This window comes from Hypanus sabinus, unplaced genomic scaffold (genome assembly GCF_030144855.1).
Source record: "Hypanus sabinus isolate sHypSab1 unplaced genomic scaffold, sHypSab1.hap1 scaffold_2375, whole genome shotgun sequence".
Taxonomy (NCBI): domain Eukaryota; kingdom Metazoa; phylum Chordata; class Chondrichthyes; order Myliobatiformes; family Dasyatidae; genus Hypanus; species Hypanus sabinus.
This window is the reverse complement of record NW_026780492.1, coordinates 3,659-21,281: the sequence shown is the minus strand read 5'-3', so window position 1 is coordinate 21,281 and position 17,623 is coordinate 3,659. Positions and strand designations below refer to the sequence as shown.

Genomic DNA, 17,623 nt, shown 5'->3' with positions numbered 1-17,623 from the left:
TCTGTGTCCTCTGGTCCTAGACTCTCCCTCTACAGGAAACAACCTCTCCACATCCACTCTATCTGTGTCCTCTGGTCCTAGACTCCCCCACTACATGAAAGTACCACTCCGCATCCACTCATTCTGTGTCCTCTGGTCCTAGACTGCCCCACTACAGGAACCATCCTCTCCACATCCACTCTATCTGTGTCCTCTGGTCCCAGACTCCCCCACTACAGGAACCATCCTCTCTTCATCCACTCTATCTGTGTCCTATGGTCCTAGACTCCCCCACTACAGGAAACATCCTCTCCACATCCACTCTATGTGTGTCCTCTGGTCCCAGACTCCCCCAATACACGAAACATCCTCTCCACATCTACTCTATCTGTGTCCTCTGGTCCTAGACTCCCCCACTACAGGAACCATCCTCTCTCATCCACTCTATCTGTGTCCTATGGTCCTAGACTCCCCCACTACAGGAAACATCCTCTCCACATCCACTCTATGTGTGTCCTCTGGTCCCAGACACCCCCAATACAGGAAACATCCTCTCCACATCCACTCTATCTGTGTCCTCTGGTCCTAGACTCCCCCAATACAGGAAACATCCTCTTCACATCCACTCTATGTTTCCTCTGGTCCTAGACTCCCCCATTACAGGATACATCCTCTCCACATCCACTCTATCTGTGTCCTCTGGTCCTGGACTCCCCCACTACAGGAAACATCCTCTCCACATCCACTCTATCTCTGTCCTCTGGTCCTAGACGCCCCCACTGCAGGAAACATCCTCTCCACATCCACTCTGTCTGTGTCCTCAGGTCCCAGACTCCCCCACTGCAGGAAACATCCTCTCCACATCCACTCTATCTGTGTCCTCTGGTCCTAGACTCTCCCACTACAGGAAACATCCTCTCCACATCCACTCTATCTGTGTCCTCTGGTCCCAGACACCCCCACTACAGGAAACATCCTCTCCACATCCACTCTATCTGTGTCCTGTGGTCCCAGACTCCCCCAGTACAGGTAACATCCTCTCCACATCCACTCTATCCGTGTCCTCTGGTCCTAGACTCCACGACTACAGGAAACATCCTCTCCACATCAACTCTATGTGTGTCCTCTGGTCCTAGACTGCCCCACTACAGGAAACATCCTCTCCACATCCACTCTATCTGTGTCCGCTGGTCCTAGACTCCCCCGCTAATGGAAACATCCTCTGCACATCGACTCTGTGTCTTCTGGTCCTTGACTCCCCCACTACTGGAAGCATCCTCTACACATCCACTCTATGTGTCTCCTCTGGTCCTAGACTGGCCCACTACAGGAAATATCCTCTCTCCATCCACTCTATCTGTGTCCCCTGGTCCTAGACTCCCCCGCTAATGGAAACATCCTCTGCACATCCACTCTATGTGTGTCCTCTGGTCCCAGACTCCCCCACTACAGGAAAACTCCTCTCGAAATCCACTCTATCTCTGTCCTCTGGTCCTGGACGCCACCACTACAGGAAACAACCTCTCCACATCCACTCTATCTGTGTCCTCTGGTCCTAGACTCTCCCTCTACAGGAAACAACCTCTCCACATCCACTCTATCTGTGTCCTCTGGTCCTAGACTCCCCCACTACATGAAAGTACCACTCCGCATCCACTCATTCTGTGTCCTCTGGTCCTAGACTGCCCCACTACAGGAACCATCCTCTCCACATCCACTCTATCTGTGTCCTCTGGTCCCAGACTCCCCCACTACAGGAACCATCCTCTCTTCATCCACTCTATCTGTGTCCTATGGTCCTAGACTCCCCCACTACAGGAAACATCCTCTCCACATCCACTCTATGTGTGTCCTCTGGTCCCAGACTCCCCCAATACAGGAAACATCCTCTCCACATCTACTCTATCTGTGTCCTCTGGTCCTAGACTCCCCCACTACAGGAACCATCCTCTCCTCATCCACTCTATCTGTGTCCTATGGTCCTAGACTCCCCCACTACAGGAAACATCCTCTCCACATCCACTCTATGTGTGTCCTCTGGTCCCAGACACCCCCAATACAGGAAACATCCTCTCCACATCCACTCTATCTGTGTCCTCTGGTCCTAGACTCCCCCAATACAGGAAACATCCTCTCCACATCCACTCTATCTGTGTCCTCTGGTCCTAGATTCTCTCACTACAGGAAACATCCTCTCCACATCCACTCTATCTGTCTCCTCTGGTCCTAGACTCCCCCACGATAGGAAACATCCTCTCCACATCCACTCTATCTGTGTCCTCTGGTCCTAGACTCCCCCACTACAGGAAACATCCTCTCCACATCCACTCTATCTGTGTCCTCTGGTCCTAGACTCCCACACTACAGGATACATCCTCTCCACATCCACTACCTCTCCACATCCACTCTATCTGTGTCCTCTGGTCCTAGACTCCCCCGCTACAGGAAACATCCTATCGAAATCCACTCTATCTGAGTCCTCTGGTCCTAAACTCCCCCACTATAGGATACATCCTCTCCACATCCACTCTATCTGTGTCCTCTGGTCCTAGATTCTCTCACTAAAGGAAACATCCTCTCCACATCCACTCTATCTGTGTCCTCTGGTCCTAGACTCCCCCACTACAGGAAGCATCCTCTCCACATCCACTCCATCTGTGTCCTCTGGTCCTAGGCTCCCCGACTACAGGAAACATCCTCTCCACATCCAGTCTACCTGTGTCCTCTGGTCCTAGACTCCCCCACTACAGGACACATCCTCTCCACATCCACTCATTCTGTGTCCTCTGGTCCTAGACTCCCCCACTACAGGAAACATCCTCTCGAAATCCACTCTATCTGAGTCCTCTGGTCCTAAACTCCCCCACTATAGGATACATCCTCTCCACATCCACTCTATCTGTGTCCTCTGGTCCTAGATTCTCTCACTAAAGGAAACATCCTCTCCACATCCACTCTATCTGTGTCCTCTGGTCCTAGACTCCCCCATTACAGGATACATCCTCTCCACATCCACTCTTTCTGTGTCCTCTGGTCCTGGACTCCTCCACTACAGGAAACAACCTCTCCACATCCACTCTATCTGTGTCCTCTCGTCCTAGACTGCCCCACTACAGGAAACATCCTCTCCACATCCACTCTATCTGTGTCCTCTGGTCCTAGATTCTCTCACTGAAGGAAACATCCTCTCCACATCCACTCTATCTGTGTCCTCTGGACTTAGACTCCCCCACTACAGGAAGCATCCTCTCCACATCCACTCCATCTGTGTCCTCTGGTCCTCGGCTCCCCGACTACAGGAAACATCCTCTCCACATCCACTCTACCTGTGTCCTCTGGTCCTAGACTCCTGCACTACAGGAAACATCCTCTCCACCCACTCTGCCTATGTCCTCTGGTCCTAGACTCCCCCACTACAGGAAGCATCCTCTCCACATCCACTCTATCTGTGGTCCTAGACTCCCCCACTACAGGAAGCATCCTCTCCACTTCCACTCCATCTGTGTCCTCTGGTCCTAGGCTCCCCGACTACAGGAAACATCCTCTCCACATCCACTCTACCTGTGTCCTCTGGTCCTAGATTCTCTCACTACAGGAAACATCCTCTCCACATCCACTCTACCTGTGTCCTCTGGTCCTAGACTCCTGCACTACAGGAAACATCCTCTCCACATCCACTCTATCTGTGTCCTCTGGTCCTAGACTCCCCCACTACAGGATACATCCTCTCCACATCCACTCTATCTGTGTCCTCTGGTCCTGGACTCCCCCACGACAGGAAACATCCTCTTCACATCCACTCTATGTTTCCTCTGGTCCTTGACTCCCACACAACAGGAAACATCGTCTCCACATCTACTCTATCTGTGTCCTCAGGTCCTAGATTCTCTCACTACAGGAAACATCCTCTCCACATCCACTCTATCTGTGTCCTCTTGTCCTAGACTCCCCCATTACAGGATACATCCTCTCCACATCCAATCTATCTGTGTCCTCTGGTCCTGGACTCCCCCACTACAGGAAACATCCTCTCCACATCCACTCTACCTGTGTCCTCTGGTCCTAGACGCCCCCACTACAGAAAACATCCTCTCCACATCCTCTCTGTCTGTGTCCTCTGGTCCCAGACTCCCCCACTACAGGAAACATCCTCTCCACATCCACTCTATCTGTGTCCTCTGGTCCTAGACTCCCCCATTACAGGATACATCCTCTCCACTTCCACTCTATCTGTGTCCTCTGGTCCTGGACTCCCCCACTACAGGAAACATCCTCTCCACATCCACTCTATCTCTGTCCTCTGGTCCTAGACGCCCCCACTGCAGGAAACATCCTCTCCACATCCACTCTGTCTGTGTCCTCAGGTCCCAGACTCCCCCACTGCAGGAAACATCCTCTCCACATCCACTCTATCTGTGTCCTCTGGTCCTAGACTCTCCCACTACAGGAAACATCCTCTCCACATCCACTCTATCTGTGTCCTCTGGTCCCAGACACCCCCACTACAGGAAACATCCTCTCCACATCCACTCTATCTGTGTCCTGTGGTCCCAGACTCCCCCAGTACAGGTAACATCCTCTCCACATCCACTCTATCCGTGTCCTCTGGTCCTAGACTCCACGACTACAGGAAACATCCTCTCCACATCAACTCTATGTGTGTCCTCTGGTCCTAGACTGCCCCACTACAGGAAACATCCTCTCCACATCCACTCTATCTGTGTCCGCTGGTCCTAGACTCCCCCGCTAATGGAAACATCCTCTGCACATCGACTCTGTGTCTTCTGGTCCTTGACTCCCCCACTACTGGAAGCATCCTCTCCACATCCACTCTATGTGTCTCCTCTGGTCCTAGACTGCCCCACTACAGGAAATATCCTCTCTCCATCCACTCTATCTGTGTCCCCTGGTCCTAGACTCCCCCGCTAATGGAAACATCCTCTGCACATCCACTCTATGTGTGTCCTCTGGTCCCAGACTCCCCCACTACAGGAAAACTCCTCTCGAAATCCACTCTATCTCTGTCCTCTGGTCCTGGACGCCACCACTACTGGAAACTAACTCTCCACATCCACCCTATCTGTGTCCTCTACTCCTAGACTCGCCCACTACAGGAAACATCCTCTCCACATCCACTCTATGTGTGTCCTCTGGTCCCAGACTCGCCCACTACAGGAAAACTCCTCTCGAAATCCACTCTATCTCTGTCCTCTGGTCCTGGACGCCACCACTACAGGAAACAACCTCTCCACATCCACTCTATCTGTGTCCTCTGGTCCTAGACTCTCCCTCTACAGGAATCAACCTCTCCACATCCACTCTATCTGTGTCCTCTGGTCCTAGACTCCCCCACTACATGAAAGTACCACTCCGCATCCACTCATTCTGTGTCCTCTGGTCCTAGACTGCCCCACTACAGGAACCATCCTCTCCACATCCACTCTATCTGTGTCCTCTGGTCCCAGACTCCCCCACTACAGGAACCATCCTCTCTTCATCCACTCTATCTGTGTCCTATGGTCCTAGACTCCCCCGCTACAGGAAACATCCTCTCCACATCCACTCTATGTGTGTCCTCTGGTCCCAGACTCCCCCAATACAGGAAACATCCTCTCCACATCTACTCTATCTGTGTCCTCTGGTCCTAGACTCCCCCACTACAGGAACCATCCTCTCCTCATCCACTCTATCTGTGTCCTATGGTCCTAGACTCCCCCACTACAGGAAACATCCTCTCCACATCCACTCTATGTGTGTCCTCTGGTCCCAGACTCCCCCAATACAGGAAACATCCTCTCCACATCCACTCTATCTGTGTCCTCTGGTCCTAGACTCCCCCAATACAGGAAACATCCTCTCCACATCCTCTCTATCTGTGTCCTCTGGTCCTAGATTCTCTCACTACAGGAAACATCCTCTCCACATCCACTCTATCTGTCTCCTCTGGTCCTAGACTCCCCCACGACAGGAAACATCCTCTCCACATCCACTCTATCTGTGTCCTCTGGTCCTAGACTCCCCCACTACAGGAAACATCCTCTCCACATCCACTCTATCTGTGTCCTCTGGTCCTAGACTCCCACACTACAGGATACATCCTCTCCACATCCACTACCTCTTCACATCCACTCTGTCTGCGTCCTCTGGTCCCAGACTCCCCCAATACAGGAAACATCCTCTCCACATCTACTCTATCTGTGTCCTCTGGTCCTAGACTCCCCCACTTCAGGAAAAATCCTCTCCACATCCACTCATTCTGTGTCCTCTGGTCCTAGACTCCCCCACTACAGGAAACATCCTCTCGAAATCCACTCTATCTGAGTCCTCTGGTCCTAAACTCCCCCACTATAGGATACATCCTCTCCACATCCACTCTATCTGTGTCCTCTGGTCCTAGATTCTCTCACTAAAGGAAACATCCTCTCCACATCCACTCTATCTGTGTCCTCTGGTCCTAGACTCCCCCACTACAGGAAGCATCCTCTCCACATCCACTCCATCTGTGTCCTCTGGTCCTAGGCTCCCCGACTACAGGAAACATACTCTCCACATCCGCTCTACCTGTGTCCTCTGGTCCTAGACTCCTGCACTACAGGAAACATCCTCTCCACCCACTCTGCCTATGTCCTCTGGTCCTAGACTCCCCCACTACAGGAAACATCCTCTCCACATCCACTCTATCTGTGTCCTCTGGTCCTAGACTCCCCCACTACAGGAAGTATCCTCTCCACATCCACTCCATCTGTGTCCTCTGGTCCTAGACTCTCCCACTACAGGAAACAGCCTCTCCACATCCACTCTATCTGTGTCCTCTGGTTCTAGACTCTCCCTCTACAGGAAACAACCTCTCCACATCCACTCTATGTGTGTCCTCTGGTCCCAGACTCCCCCAATACAGGAACCATCCTCTCCACATCCACTCTATCTGTGTCCTCTGGTCCTAGACTCTCCCTCTACAGGAAACAACCTCTCCACATCCACTCTATCTGTGTCCTCTGGTCCTAGACTCTCCCTCTACAGGAAACAACCTCTCCACATCCACTCTATCTGTGTCCTCTGGTCCTAGACTCCCCCACTACATGAAAGTTCCACGCCGCATCCACTCATTCTGTGTCCTCTGGTCCTAGACTGCCCCACTACAGGAACCATCCTCTCCACATCCACTCTATCTGTGTCCTCTGGTCCCAGACTCCCCCACTACAGGAACCATCCTCTCTTCATCCACTCTATCTGAGTCCTATGGTCCTAGACTCCCCCACTACAGGAAACATCCTCTCCACATCCACTCTATGTGTGTCCTCTGGTCCCAGACTCCCCCAATACAGGAAACATCCTCTCCACATCTACTCTATCTGTGTCCTCTGGTCCTAGATTCTCTCACTACAGGAAACATCCTCTCCACATCCACTCTATCTGTGTCCTCTGGTCCTAGACTCCCCCACGACAGGAAACATCCTCTCCACATCCACTCTATCTGTGTCCTCTGGTCCTAGACTCCCCCACTACAGGAAACATCCTCTCCACATCCACTCTATCTGTGTCCTCTGGTCCTAGATTCTCTCACTACAGGAAACATCCTCTCCACATCCACACTATCTGTGTCCTCTGGTCCTAGACTCCCCCATTACAGGATACATCCTCTCCACATCCACTCTTTCTGTGTCCTCTGGTCCTGGACTCCTCCACTACAGGAAACAACCTCTCCACATCCACTCTATCTGTGTCCTCTGGTCCTAGACTGCCCCACTACAGGAAACATCCTCTCCACATCCACTCTATCTGTGTCCTCTGGTCCTAGATTCTCTCACTGAAGGAAACATCCTCTCCACATCCACTCTATCTGTGTCCTCTGGTCTTAGACTCCCCCACTACAGGAAGCATCCTCTCCACATCCACTCCATCTGTGTCCTCTGGTCCTCGGCTCCCCGACTACAGGAAACATCCTCTCCACTTCCACTCTACCTGTGTCCTCTGGTCCTAGACTCCTGCACTACAGGAAACATCCTCTCCACCCACTCTGCCTATGTCCTCTGGTCCTAGACTCCCCCACTACAGGAAGCATCCTCTCCACATCCACTCTATCTGTGTCCTCTGGTCCTAGACTCCCCCACTACAGGAAGCATCCTCTCCACATCCACTCCATCTGTGTCCTCTGGTCCTAGGCTCCCCGACTACAGGAAACATCCTCTCCACATCCACTCTATCTGTGTCCTCTGGTCCTGGACTCCCCCACGACAGGAAACATCCTCTCCACATCCACTCTATGTTTCCTCTGGTCCTTGACTCCCCCACAACAGGAAACATCGTCTCCACATCTACTCTATCTGTGTCCTCAGGTCCTAGATTCTCTCACTACAGGAAACATCCTCTCCACATCCACTCTATCTGTGTCCTCTTGTTCTAGACTCCCCCATTACAGGATACATCCTCTTCACATCCACTCTATCTGTGTCCTCTGGTCCTGGACTCCCCCACTACAGGAAACATCCTCTCCACATCCACTCTACCTGTGTCCTCTGGTCCTAGACGCCCCCACTACAGAAAACATCCTCTCCACATCCTCTCTGTCTGTGTCCTCTGGTCCCAGACTCCCCCACTACAGGAAACACCCTCTCCACATCCACTCTATCTGTGGTCCTAGACTCCCCCATTACAGGATACATCCTCTCCACATCCACTCTATCTGTGTCCTCTGGTCCTGGACTCCCCCACTACAGGAAACATCCTCTCCACATCCACTCTATCTCTGTCCTCTGGTCCTAGACGCCCCCACTGCAGGAAACATCCTCTCCACATCCACTCTGTCTGTGTCCTCTGGTCCCAGACTCCCCCACTGCAGGAAACATCCTCTCCACATCCACTCTATCTGTGTCCTCTGGTCCTAGACTCTCCCACTACAGGAAACATCCTCTCCACATCCACTCTATCTGTGTCCCCTGGTCCCAGACTCCCCCACTACAGGAAACATCCTCTCCACATCCACTCTATCTGTGTCCTGTGGTCCCAGACTCCCCCAGTACAGGTAACATCCTCTCCACATCCACTCTATCCGTGTCATCTGGTCCTAGACTCCACGACTACAGGAAACATCTCCACATCAACTCTATGTGTGTCCTCTGGTCCTGGACTGCCCCACTACAGGAAACATCCTCTCCACATCCACTCTATCTGTGTCCGCTGGTCCTAGACTCCCCCGCTAATGGAAACATCCTCTGCACATCGACTCTGTGTCTTCTGGTCCTTGACTCCCCCACTACTGGAAGCATCCTCTCCACATCCACTCTATGTGTCTCCTCTGGTCCTAGACTGCCCCACTACAGGAAATATCCTCTCTCCATCCACTCTATCTGTGTCCCCTGGTCCTAGACTCCCCCGCTAATGGAAACATCCTCTGCACATCCACTCTATGTGTGTCCTCTGGTCCTAGACTGCCCCACTACAGGAAACATCCTCTCCACATCCACTCTATCTGTGTCCGCTGGTCCTGGACGCCACCACTACTGGAAACTAACTCTCCACATCCACCCTATCTGTGTCCTCTACTCCTAGACTCGCCCACTACAGGAAACATCCTCTCCACATCCACTCTATCTGTGTCCTCTGGTCCTAGACTCCCCCACTACAGGAAACATCCTCTCCACATCCACTCTATGTGTGTCCTCTGGTCCTAGACTGCCCCACTACAGGAAACATCCTCTCCACATCCACTCTATCTGTGTCCGCTGGTCCTAGACTCCCCCGCTAATGGAAACATCCTCTGCACATCGACTCTGTGTCTTCTGGTCCGAGACTCCCCCCTACAGGAAGCATCCTCTCCACATCCACTCTATGTGTGTCCTCTGGTCCTAGACTGCCCCACTACAGGAAATATCCTCTCTCCACCCACTCTATCTGTGTCCCCTGGTCCTAGACTCCCCCGCTAATGGAAACATCCTGTGCACATCCACTCCATCTGTGTCCTCTGGTCCTAGACGCCACCACTACTGGAAACTAACTCTCCACATCCACCCTATCTGTGTCCTCTAGTCCTAGACTCGCCCACTACAGGAAACATCCTCTCCACATCCACTCTATGTGTGTCCTCTGGTCCTAGACTGCCCCACTACAGGAAGCATCCTCTCCAAATCCACTCTATCTGAATCCTCTGGTCCTAAACTCCTCCACTACAGGAAACATCCTCTCCAACCACTCTACCTGTGTCCTCTGGTACTAGACCCCCCCAGTACAGGAAACATCCTCTCCACATCCACTCTATCTGTGTCCTCTGGTCCTAGACTCCCCCATTACAGGATACATCCTCTCCACATCCACTCTATCTGTGTCCTCTGGTCCTGGACTCCCCCACTACAGGAAACATCCTCTCCACATCCACTCTATCTGTGTCCTCTGGTCCTAGACTCCCCCACTAACAGGAAACATCCTCTTCACATCCACTCTATCTGTGTCCTCTGGTCCTAGACTCCCCCACTACAGGAAACATACTCTCCACATCCACTCTCTCTGTGTCCTCTGGTCCTAGACTCCCCCACTACAGGAAACATCCTCTCCACATCCACTCTATCTGTGTCCTCTGGTCCTAGTCTCCCCCACTACAGGAAACATCCTCTCCACATCCACTCTATCTCTGTCCTCTGGTCCTAGACTCCCCCACTACAGGAAACATCCTCTCCACATCCACTCTACCTGTATCCTCTGGTCCTAGACTCCCCCACTACACTGTGGAGAGCGAGGTGGTGCTGCACTCTGGCTGATGGTGACCCCCCCACCCTCGGGCTAGCAGAGAGATTGGGTCCCAGACCTCCAACCCCCCACCACCCCCGGCCAGTCCTGGGCACCTCGACGGTGCAGGGGTCGCTCGAACTGTCGGGGGTCGTGGTCATGTCGGAGAGGCAGGTGCAGTTCAACGTCGCCGCGGGAGCAGACGGGGTGCGGTGGGGTGGGGGGTGTTTATGAAAGGTGTGCGGTGTGTCGGGGTGGGGGGTGGTTGACTTCCAGACCCGTGAGGTGATGTCGCGGCCCGATTTAATACTTCCCTCTCGCTCCGCCCCTCCCCGACACTCCGCCCTCTATCGTCCCCGCCCCCGCCATCGGCCCCTCCCGACACTCACTGGTTGCCGTGCTCTCTGCAGAGAGGGTGCCTCAGCCGGCGGACTGCTCGGCGCTGGAGGGAAGAACAGGAGGTCGGTTAGGACAGAGGAAGAGAAGGAGACGGGGTGACAGGAAAGGGGATGTGGGCGGGAGAGAGAGGGGAGGGGGATGGGTGGGGGAGGGAGGCAGGAGAGAGGAAGGGGAAGAGAAGGAGAGGGATGGAGCTGGGGATGAGAGAAGGGGGTAGGCATGGGAGAGGGGAGGGAGCGGGAGGGAGGTGGGAGAGAGGAAGGGGATGGAGCTGGGGATGAGAGAAGGGGGTAGGCATGGGAGGGGAAAGGGAGAGGGAGGGAGGAAGGGGGAGAGTGATGGAGCTGGGGATGAGAGAAAGGGTCAGGCATGGGAGAGGGGAGGGAGAGCGAGGGAGGTGGGAGAGAGGAAGGGGAAGAGAAGGAGAGGGATTGAGCTGGGGATGAGAGAAGGGGGTAGGCATGGGAGAGAGGGGAGCGAGGGGGAGGGAGTGGGAGAGAGAGGAGAGTGCAGAGAGAGATGAAGGGGAAAGAGAGGACAAGGGGAGAGAGATCGGGTGCATAAAGGGGATATGGTTGAGAGGAAGTGACGGAGAAGGGAGAGGGAGGGAGGTAGGGCAGGGAGAATGCGGGGGAGCAGGAGAGAGGGAGGGGAAGATGGAGAGAGAGCTGAAAACAGGATGAGGGGAGGGAGAGAGCAGGGGGTATAAGAGTTGGGAGGGAGGGGAGGAAGGGAGAGAGTGAGAGAAAGAAGGAACTGGAGAGAGAAGGGGCGAGGGCAGAGATGAGAGAGAGGGGGGTAGAAACAAAGGACGAGGGGGAAATGGGGCAAGCGAGAGCTGGAAGAGAGACGGGAAGGGGAGGGGGACGAGCCAGGTATTCTTACCCTCCGCCGGGACCTCTTGACCATGCAGAGGACCAACACCAACAGTAAGACCAGCATCAACAGGCAACCGGCGGCCATGCCCCCCATGACAATCAGGTTCCCGGTGCTCAAGAAATCGTCCAGCACTGAACACAGAAACCACGGACAGTAGTCAGACCCTGAGCCCCCAGTCCGACCCCGAACCCCCAATCACACCCCGAAACCCCAGTCACACCCGAACCCCCAGTCCGACCCCGAACCCCCAATCACACCCTGAACCCCCAGTCACACCCCGAACCCCCAATCACACCCCGAACCCCCAATCACACCCCGAACACCCAGTCACACCCGAACCCCCAGTCCGACCCCGAACCCCGAATCACACCCCGAACCCCCAGTCACACCCCGAACCCCCAGTCCGAACCCGAACCCCCAATCACACCCCGAAACCCCAGTCACACCCGAACCCCCAGTCCGACCCCGAACCCCCAGTCACACAACGAACCCTCAGTCCGACCTCGAATTCCCAGTCACACCCCGAACACCCAGTCACACCCGAACCCCCAGTCCGACCCCGAACCCCCAATCACACCCCGAACCCCCAGTCACACTCCGAACCCCCAGTCCAACCCCGAATTCCCAGTCACACCCCTAACCCCCAGTCACACCCCGAACCCCCAGTCTGACCCCGAACCCCCAGTCCCCGAACGAACCCCCAGTCACACCCCGAACCCCCAGTCACACCCCGTACCCCCAATCCGACCCCGAACCACCAGTCACACCCCGAACCCCCAGTCACACCCCGAACCTCCAGTCACACCCCGAACCCCCAGTCCGACCCCGAACCCCCAGTCACACCCCGAACCCCTAGTCCGACCCCGAACCTCCAGTCACACCCCGAACCCCCAGTCCAACCCCGAACCTCCAGTCACACCCCGAACCCCCAGTCACACCCCGAACCCCCAGTCCGAAACCGAACCCCCAGTTACTCTGTGTCTGACCTGTAACATTCATCCAGTAGGTCACGTTCTGCACCAGCTTCTCCTTCTCGTAGAGCAGACAGAACCAGGCACCGGCCTGGCCCCTGTCCACCCTGGCCCAGCTCATGGTGACCGACCCGTTCCCTTGGGCCTGCGCTCCGTTCCCCACGCTCCCGTTGGCCCTGACCCAGGTCAGTTTAGTGACCGGGCAGATCGGGGAGACCGCGCAGACGATCCTCGTCCTGTTGAACTCCGGGATGCTCCCTGAATGGTCGCTCGTCACTGGCGATTGTATCGCAGAGACCACAGTGACTTCTCCCGTCTCTCATATGCCCTCTGCCCCTCACCCCCCCCCCCGTTTCCACCCTCCCCTCTCATCCGCCTCCTCTTCCACTCTTTCTCTCCACAATTTTGCCCCCCACTCTCGCCTCTCACTGCTCTTAACCACCCCTCTACCCCTTCTCCCTCATAATTCCTTGCACTCTTTCCCTCTTTCTGTCTCAGTCCCCTCTCCACTCCATATTCTGCCCCTCTTCCCCCTCTCCCTCGCTCTCACAGCACTCGCCTCTGCTTCTCACTCCCTCTTTCTACCCCTCCTCTCTCTCCGTCCCCTCTCTCACCCTGCTGTCCCACCTCCTTTCCCCATCTTAGCCCTCCTCTCTTCCCATACCCTCCATCCCTCTCACCCTCCTCTCTCCCTGCATCCTCCCTCTCTCCTTTCTCACCCCAACATCCCTCCTACCCTCTCTCCCTCCATCTACCCTCCCACACTCCTCTCACCAACGTCCCTCTCACTTCACTCTCACTGCAGCCTCCCTCCCATCCTCCATCACCCTCCCACACTCCTCTCTCCCTCCATCCCTCCCTCCAACCTCCCTCTCACCATCCTCTCACTATCTCTCCCTCCCTCCGCTCTCCCTCCATCCTCCCTCCCACCCTCCTCTCTCCCTCCATCCCTCTCACCCTCTACCTCCATCCCCCTCACCCTCCTCCCTCCATCCCTCTCACCCACCGCTCTCGCCCTCTCTCTCTCCCCCCCTCTCTGCCGCCCCACCCCACCCCACACTCACCGTTGATCACACACACCCGGACGCTGGTTTTGACACCCCGGGACCCCAGGGAGAGCCGGCACTCGAAGGAGCTCGATTTCGCAACCTCGTCCGCCCGAAGCCGGACCGAGAGATCCGTGCCCGAGGGGAAGCTATTGTTCAGCAGCCGGAACGGGGACCCGTCCCGGAACCAGCCGACCTCGTCGACGTCAGCCAGCTTCGGGGGCAGGCTGCTGAGGACGCACTGGAGGGTGAACTCCTGGCGGGGTGTGAGGTACAGCCTGTCCGGCGGCATTTCAGTGAAGCCTGGAGAGACGGGAAGAGAGGGAGGTGAACGAGGGAGAGAGAGAGAGAGAGGGATAATGAGCGCGGGGACAGAGGGAGGTGAACGAGGGAGTGAGAGGGATAAAGAGCGCGGGGAGAGAGAGGGGTGAACGAGGGAGAGAGAGAGAGAGAGGGATAATGAGCGCGGGGACAGAGGGAGGTGAACGAGGGGGAGAGAGAGAGGGATAAAGAGCGCGGGGAGAGAGAGGGGTGAACGAGGGAGAGACAGAGAGAGGGATAAAGAGCGCGGGGAGAGAGGGAGGTGAACGAGGGGGAGAGAGAGAGGGATAAAGAGCGCGGGGAGAGAGGGATAAAGAGCGCGGGGACAGAGGGATAAAGAGCGCGGGGAGAGAGGGAGGTGAACGAGGGAGAGAGAGAGAGAGGGATAAAGAGCGCGGGGAGAGAGGGAGGTGAACGAGGGAGAGAGAGAGAGAGGGATAAAGAGCGCGGGGAGAGAGGGAGGTGAACGAGGGAGAGAGAGAGGGATAAAGAGCGCGGGGAGGGAGGTGAACGAGGGAGAGAGGGAGAGAGGAATAAAGTGCGCGGGAAGAGAGGGAGCTGAACGAGGGAGAGAGGGATAAAGAGCGTTGGAAGAGAGGGAGGCGAACGAGGGAGAAAGAGAGAGGGATAAAGAGCGCGGGGAGAGAGGGAGGTGAACGAGGGAGAGAGAGAGTGAGGGATAAAGAGCGCGGGGAGAGAGGGAGGTGAACGAGGGAGAGAGAGAGAGGGATAAAGAGCGCGGGGAGAGAGGGAGGTGAACGAGGAAGAGAGAGAAAGAGGGATAAAGAGCGAGGGGAGAGAGGGAGGTGAACGGGGGACGGAGAGAGAGAGGGATAAAGAGCGCGGGGAGAGAGGGAGGTGAACGAGGGAGAGAGAGAGGGATAAAGAGCGCGGGGAGAGAGAGAGGTGAACGAGGGAGAGAGAGAGGGATAAAGAGCGCGGGGAGAGAGGGAGGTGAACGAGGGAGAGAGAGAGAGAGGGATAAAGAGCGCGGGGAGAGAGGGAGGTGAACGAGGGAGAGAGAGAGAGGGATAAAGAGCGCGGGGAGAGAGGGAGGTGAACGAGGCAGAGAGAGAGAGGGATAAAGAGCGCGCGGAGAGAGGGAGGTGAACGAGGGAGGGAGAGAAGGATAAAGAGCGCGGGGAGGGAGCTGAACGAGGGAGAGAGAGAGAGAGGGATAAAGAGCGCGGGGAGAGAGGGAGGTGAACGAGGGAGGGAGAGAGAGAGGGATAAAGAGCGCGGGGAGAGAGGGAGGTGAACGAGGGGAGAGAGAGAGGGATAAAGAGCGCGGGAAGAGAGGGAGCTGAACGAGTGAGAGAGGGATAAAGAGCGCGGGGAGAGAGGGAGGTGAACGAGGGAGAGAGAGCGAGAGAGGGATAAAGAGCGCGGGAAGAGAGGGAGCTGAACGAGTGAGAGAGGGATAAAGAGCGCGGGGAGAGAGGGAGGTGAACGAGGGAGAGAGAGCGAGAGAGGGATAAAGAGCGCGGGGAGAGAGAGAGGTGAACGAGGGAGGGAGAGAAGGATAAAGAGCGCGGGGAGGGAGCTGAACGAGGGAGAGAGAGAGACAGAGGGATAAAGAGCGCGGGGAGTGAGGGAGGTGAACGAGGGAGAGAGAGCGAGAGAGGGATGAAGAGCGCGGGGAGAGAGGGAGGTGAACGAGGGAGAGAGAGCGAGAGAGGGATAAAGAGCGCGGGGAGAGAGAGAGGTGAACGAGGGAGAGAGAGAGAGAGGGATAAAGAGCGCGGGGAGAGAGGGAGGTGAACGAGGGAGAGAGAGAGGGATAAAGAGCGCGGGGAGAGAGGGAGGTGAACGAGGGAGAGAGAGAGGGATAAAGAGCGCGGGGAGAGAGGGAGGTGAACGAGGGAGAGAGAGAGAGGGATAAAGAGCGCGGGGAGAGAGGGAGGTGTACGAGGGAGAGAGAGAGAGAGAGGGATAAAGAGCGCGGGGAGAGAGAGAGGTGAACGAGGGAGAGAGAGAGTGAGGGATAAAGAGCGCGGGGAGAGAGGGAGGTGAACGAGGGAGAGGGAGAGAGGGATAAAGAGCGCGGGGAGAGAGGGAGGTGTACGAGGGAGAGACAGAGAGAGGGATAAAGAGCGCGGGGAGAGAGAGAGGTGAACGAGGAAGAGAGAGAGAGAGGGATAAAGAGCGCGGGGAGAGAGGGAGGTGTACGAGGGAGAGAGAGAGAGAGGGATAAAGAGCGCGGGGAGAGAGAGAGGTGAACGAGGGAGAGAGAGAGTGCGGGATAAAGAGCGCGGGGAGAGAGAGAGGTGAACGAGGGAGAGAGAGAGAGGGATAAAGAGCGCGTGGAGAGAGGGAGGTGAACGAGGGAGAGAGAGAGAGGGATAAAGAGCGCGGGGAGAGAGAGAGGTGAACGAGGGAGAGAGAGAGACAGAGGGATAAAGAGCGCGGGGAGAGAGAGAGGTGAACGAGGGAGAGAGAGAGAGGGATAAAGAGCGCGGGGAGAGAGGGAGGTGTACGAGGGAGAGACAGAGAGAGGGATAAAGAGCGCGGGGAGAGAGAGAGGTGAACGAGGAAGAGAGAGAGAGAGGGATAAAGAGCGCGGGGAGAGAGGGAGGTGTACGAGGGAGAGAGAGAGAGAGGGATAAAGAGCGCGGGGAGAGAGAGAGGGATAAAGAGCGCGGGGAGAGAGAGAGGTGAACGAGGGAGAGAGAGAGAGGGATAAAGAGCGCGGGGAGAGAGAGAGGTGAACGAGGGAGAGAGAGAGAGGGATAAAGAGCGCGGGGAGAGAGAGAGGTGAACGAGGGAGAGAGAGAGAGGGATAAAGAGCGCGGGGAGAGAGGGAGGTGTACGAGGGAGAGACAGAGAGAGGGATAAAGAGCGCGGGGAGAGAGAGAGGTGAACGAGGAAGAGAGAGAGAGAGGGATAAAGAGCGCGGGGAGAGAGGGAGGTGAACGAGGGAGGGAGAGAGAGAGGGATAAAGAGCGCGGGGAGAGAGGGAGGTGAACGATGGAGGGAGAGAAGGATAAAGAGCGCGGGGAGGGAGCTGAACGAGGGAGAGAGAGAGAGAGGGATAAAGAGCGCGGGGAGAGAGGGAGGTGAACGAGGGAGAGAGAGAGAGAGGGATAAAGAGCGCGGGGAGAGAGGAAGGTGAACGATGGAGAGAGAGCGAGAGAGGGATAAAGAGCGCGGGGAGAGAGGGAGGTGAACGAGGGAGAGAGAGCGAGAGGGATAAAGAGCGCGGGGAGAGGGAGGTGAACGAGGGGGAGAGAGAGAGGGATAAAGAGCGCGGGGAGAGAGGGAGGTGAACGAGGGAGAGAGAGCGAGAGAGGGATAAAGAGCGCGGGGAGA

At 55.9% G+C, this 17,623-nt stretch overlaps 1 protein-coding gene across 1 annotated transcript; it reads right to left on the bottom strand.

The window, feature by feature from the left end:
* Positions 1-11,087: 11,087 nt before the first annotated feature.
* On the bottom strand, positions 11,088-14,413 carry LOC132387934 (uncharacterized; the record flags this gene model as incomplete). Its single annotated transcript, XM_059960254.1, has 4 exons — positions 14,012-14,413; positions 12,963-13,223; positions 11,983-12,107; positions 11,088-11,140 (listed from the first exon to the last, which is right to left on the bottom strand). Coding segments are annotated over exons 1-4 (713 nt in total), but the record flags the coding sequence as incomplete, so codon positions are not given.
* Positions 14,414-17,623: the final 3,210 nt, after the last annotated feature.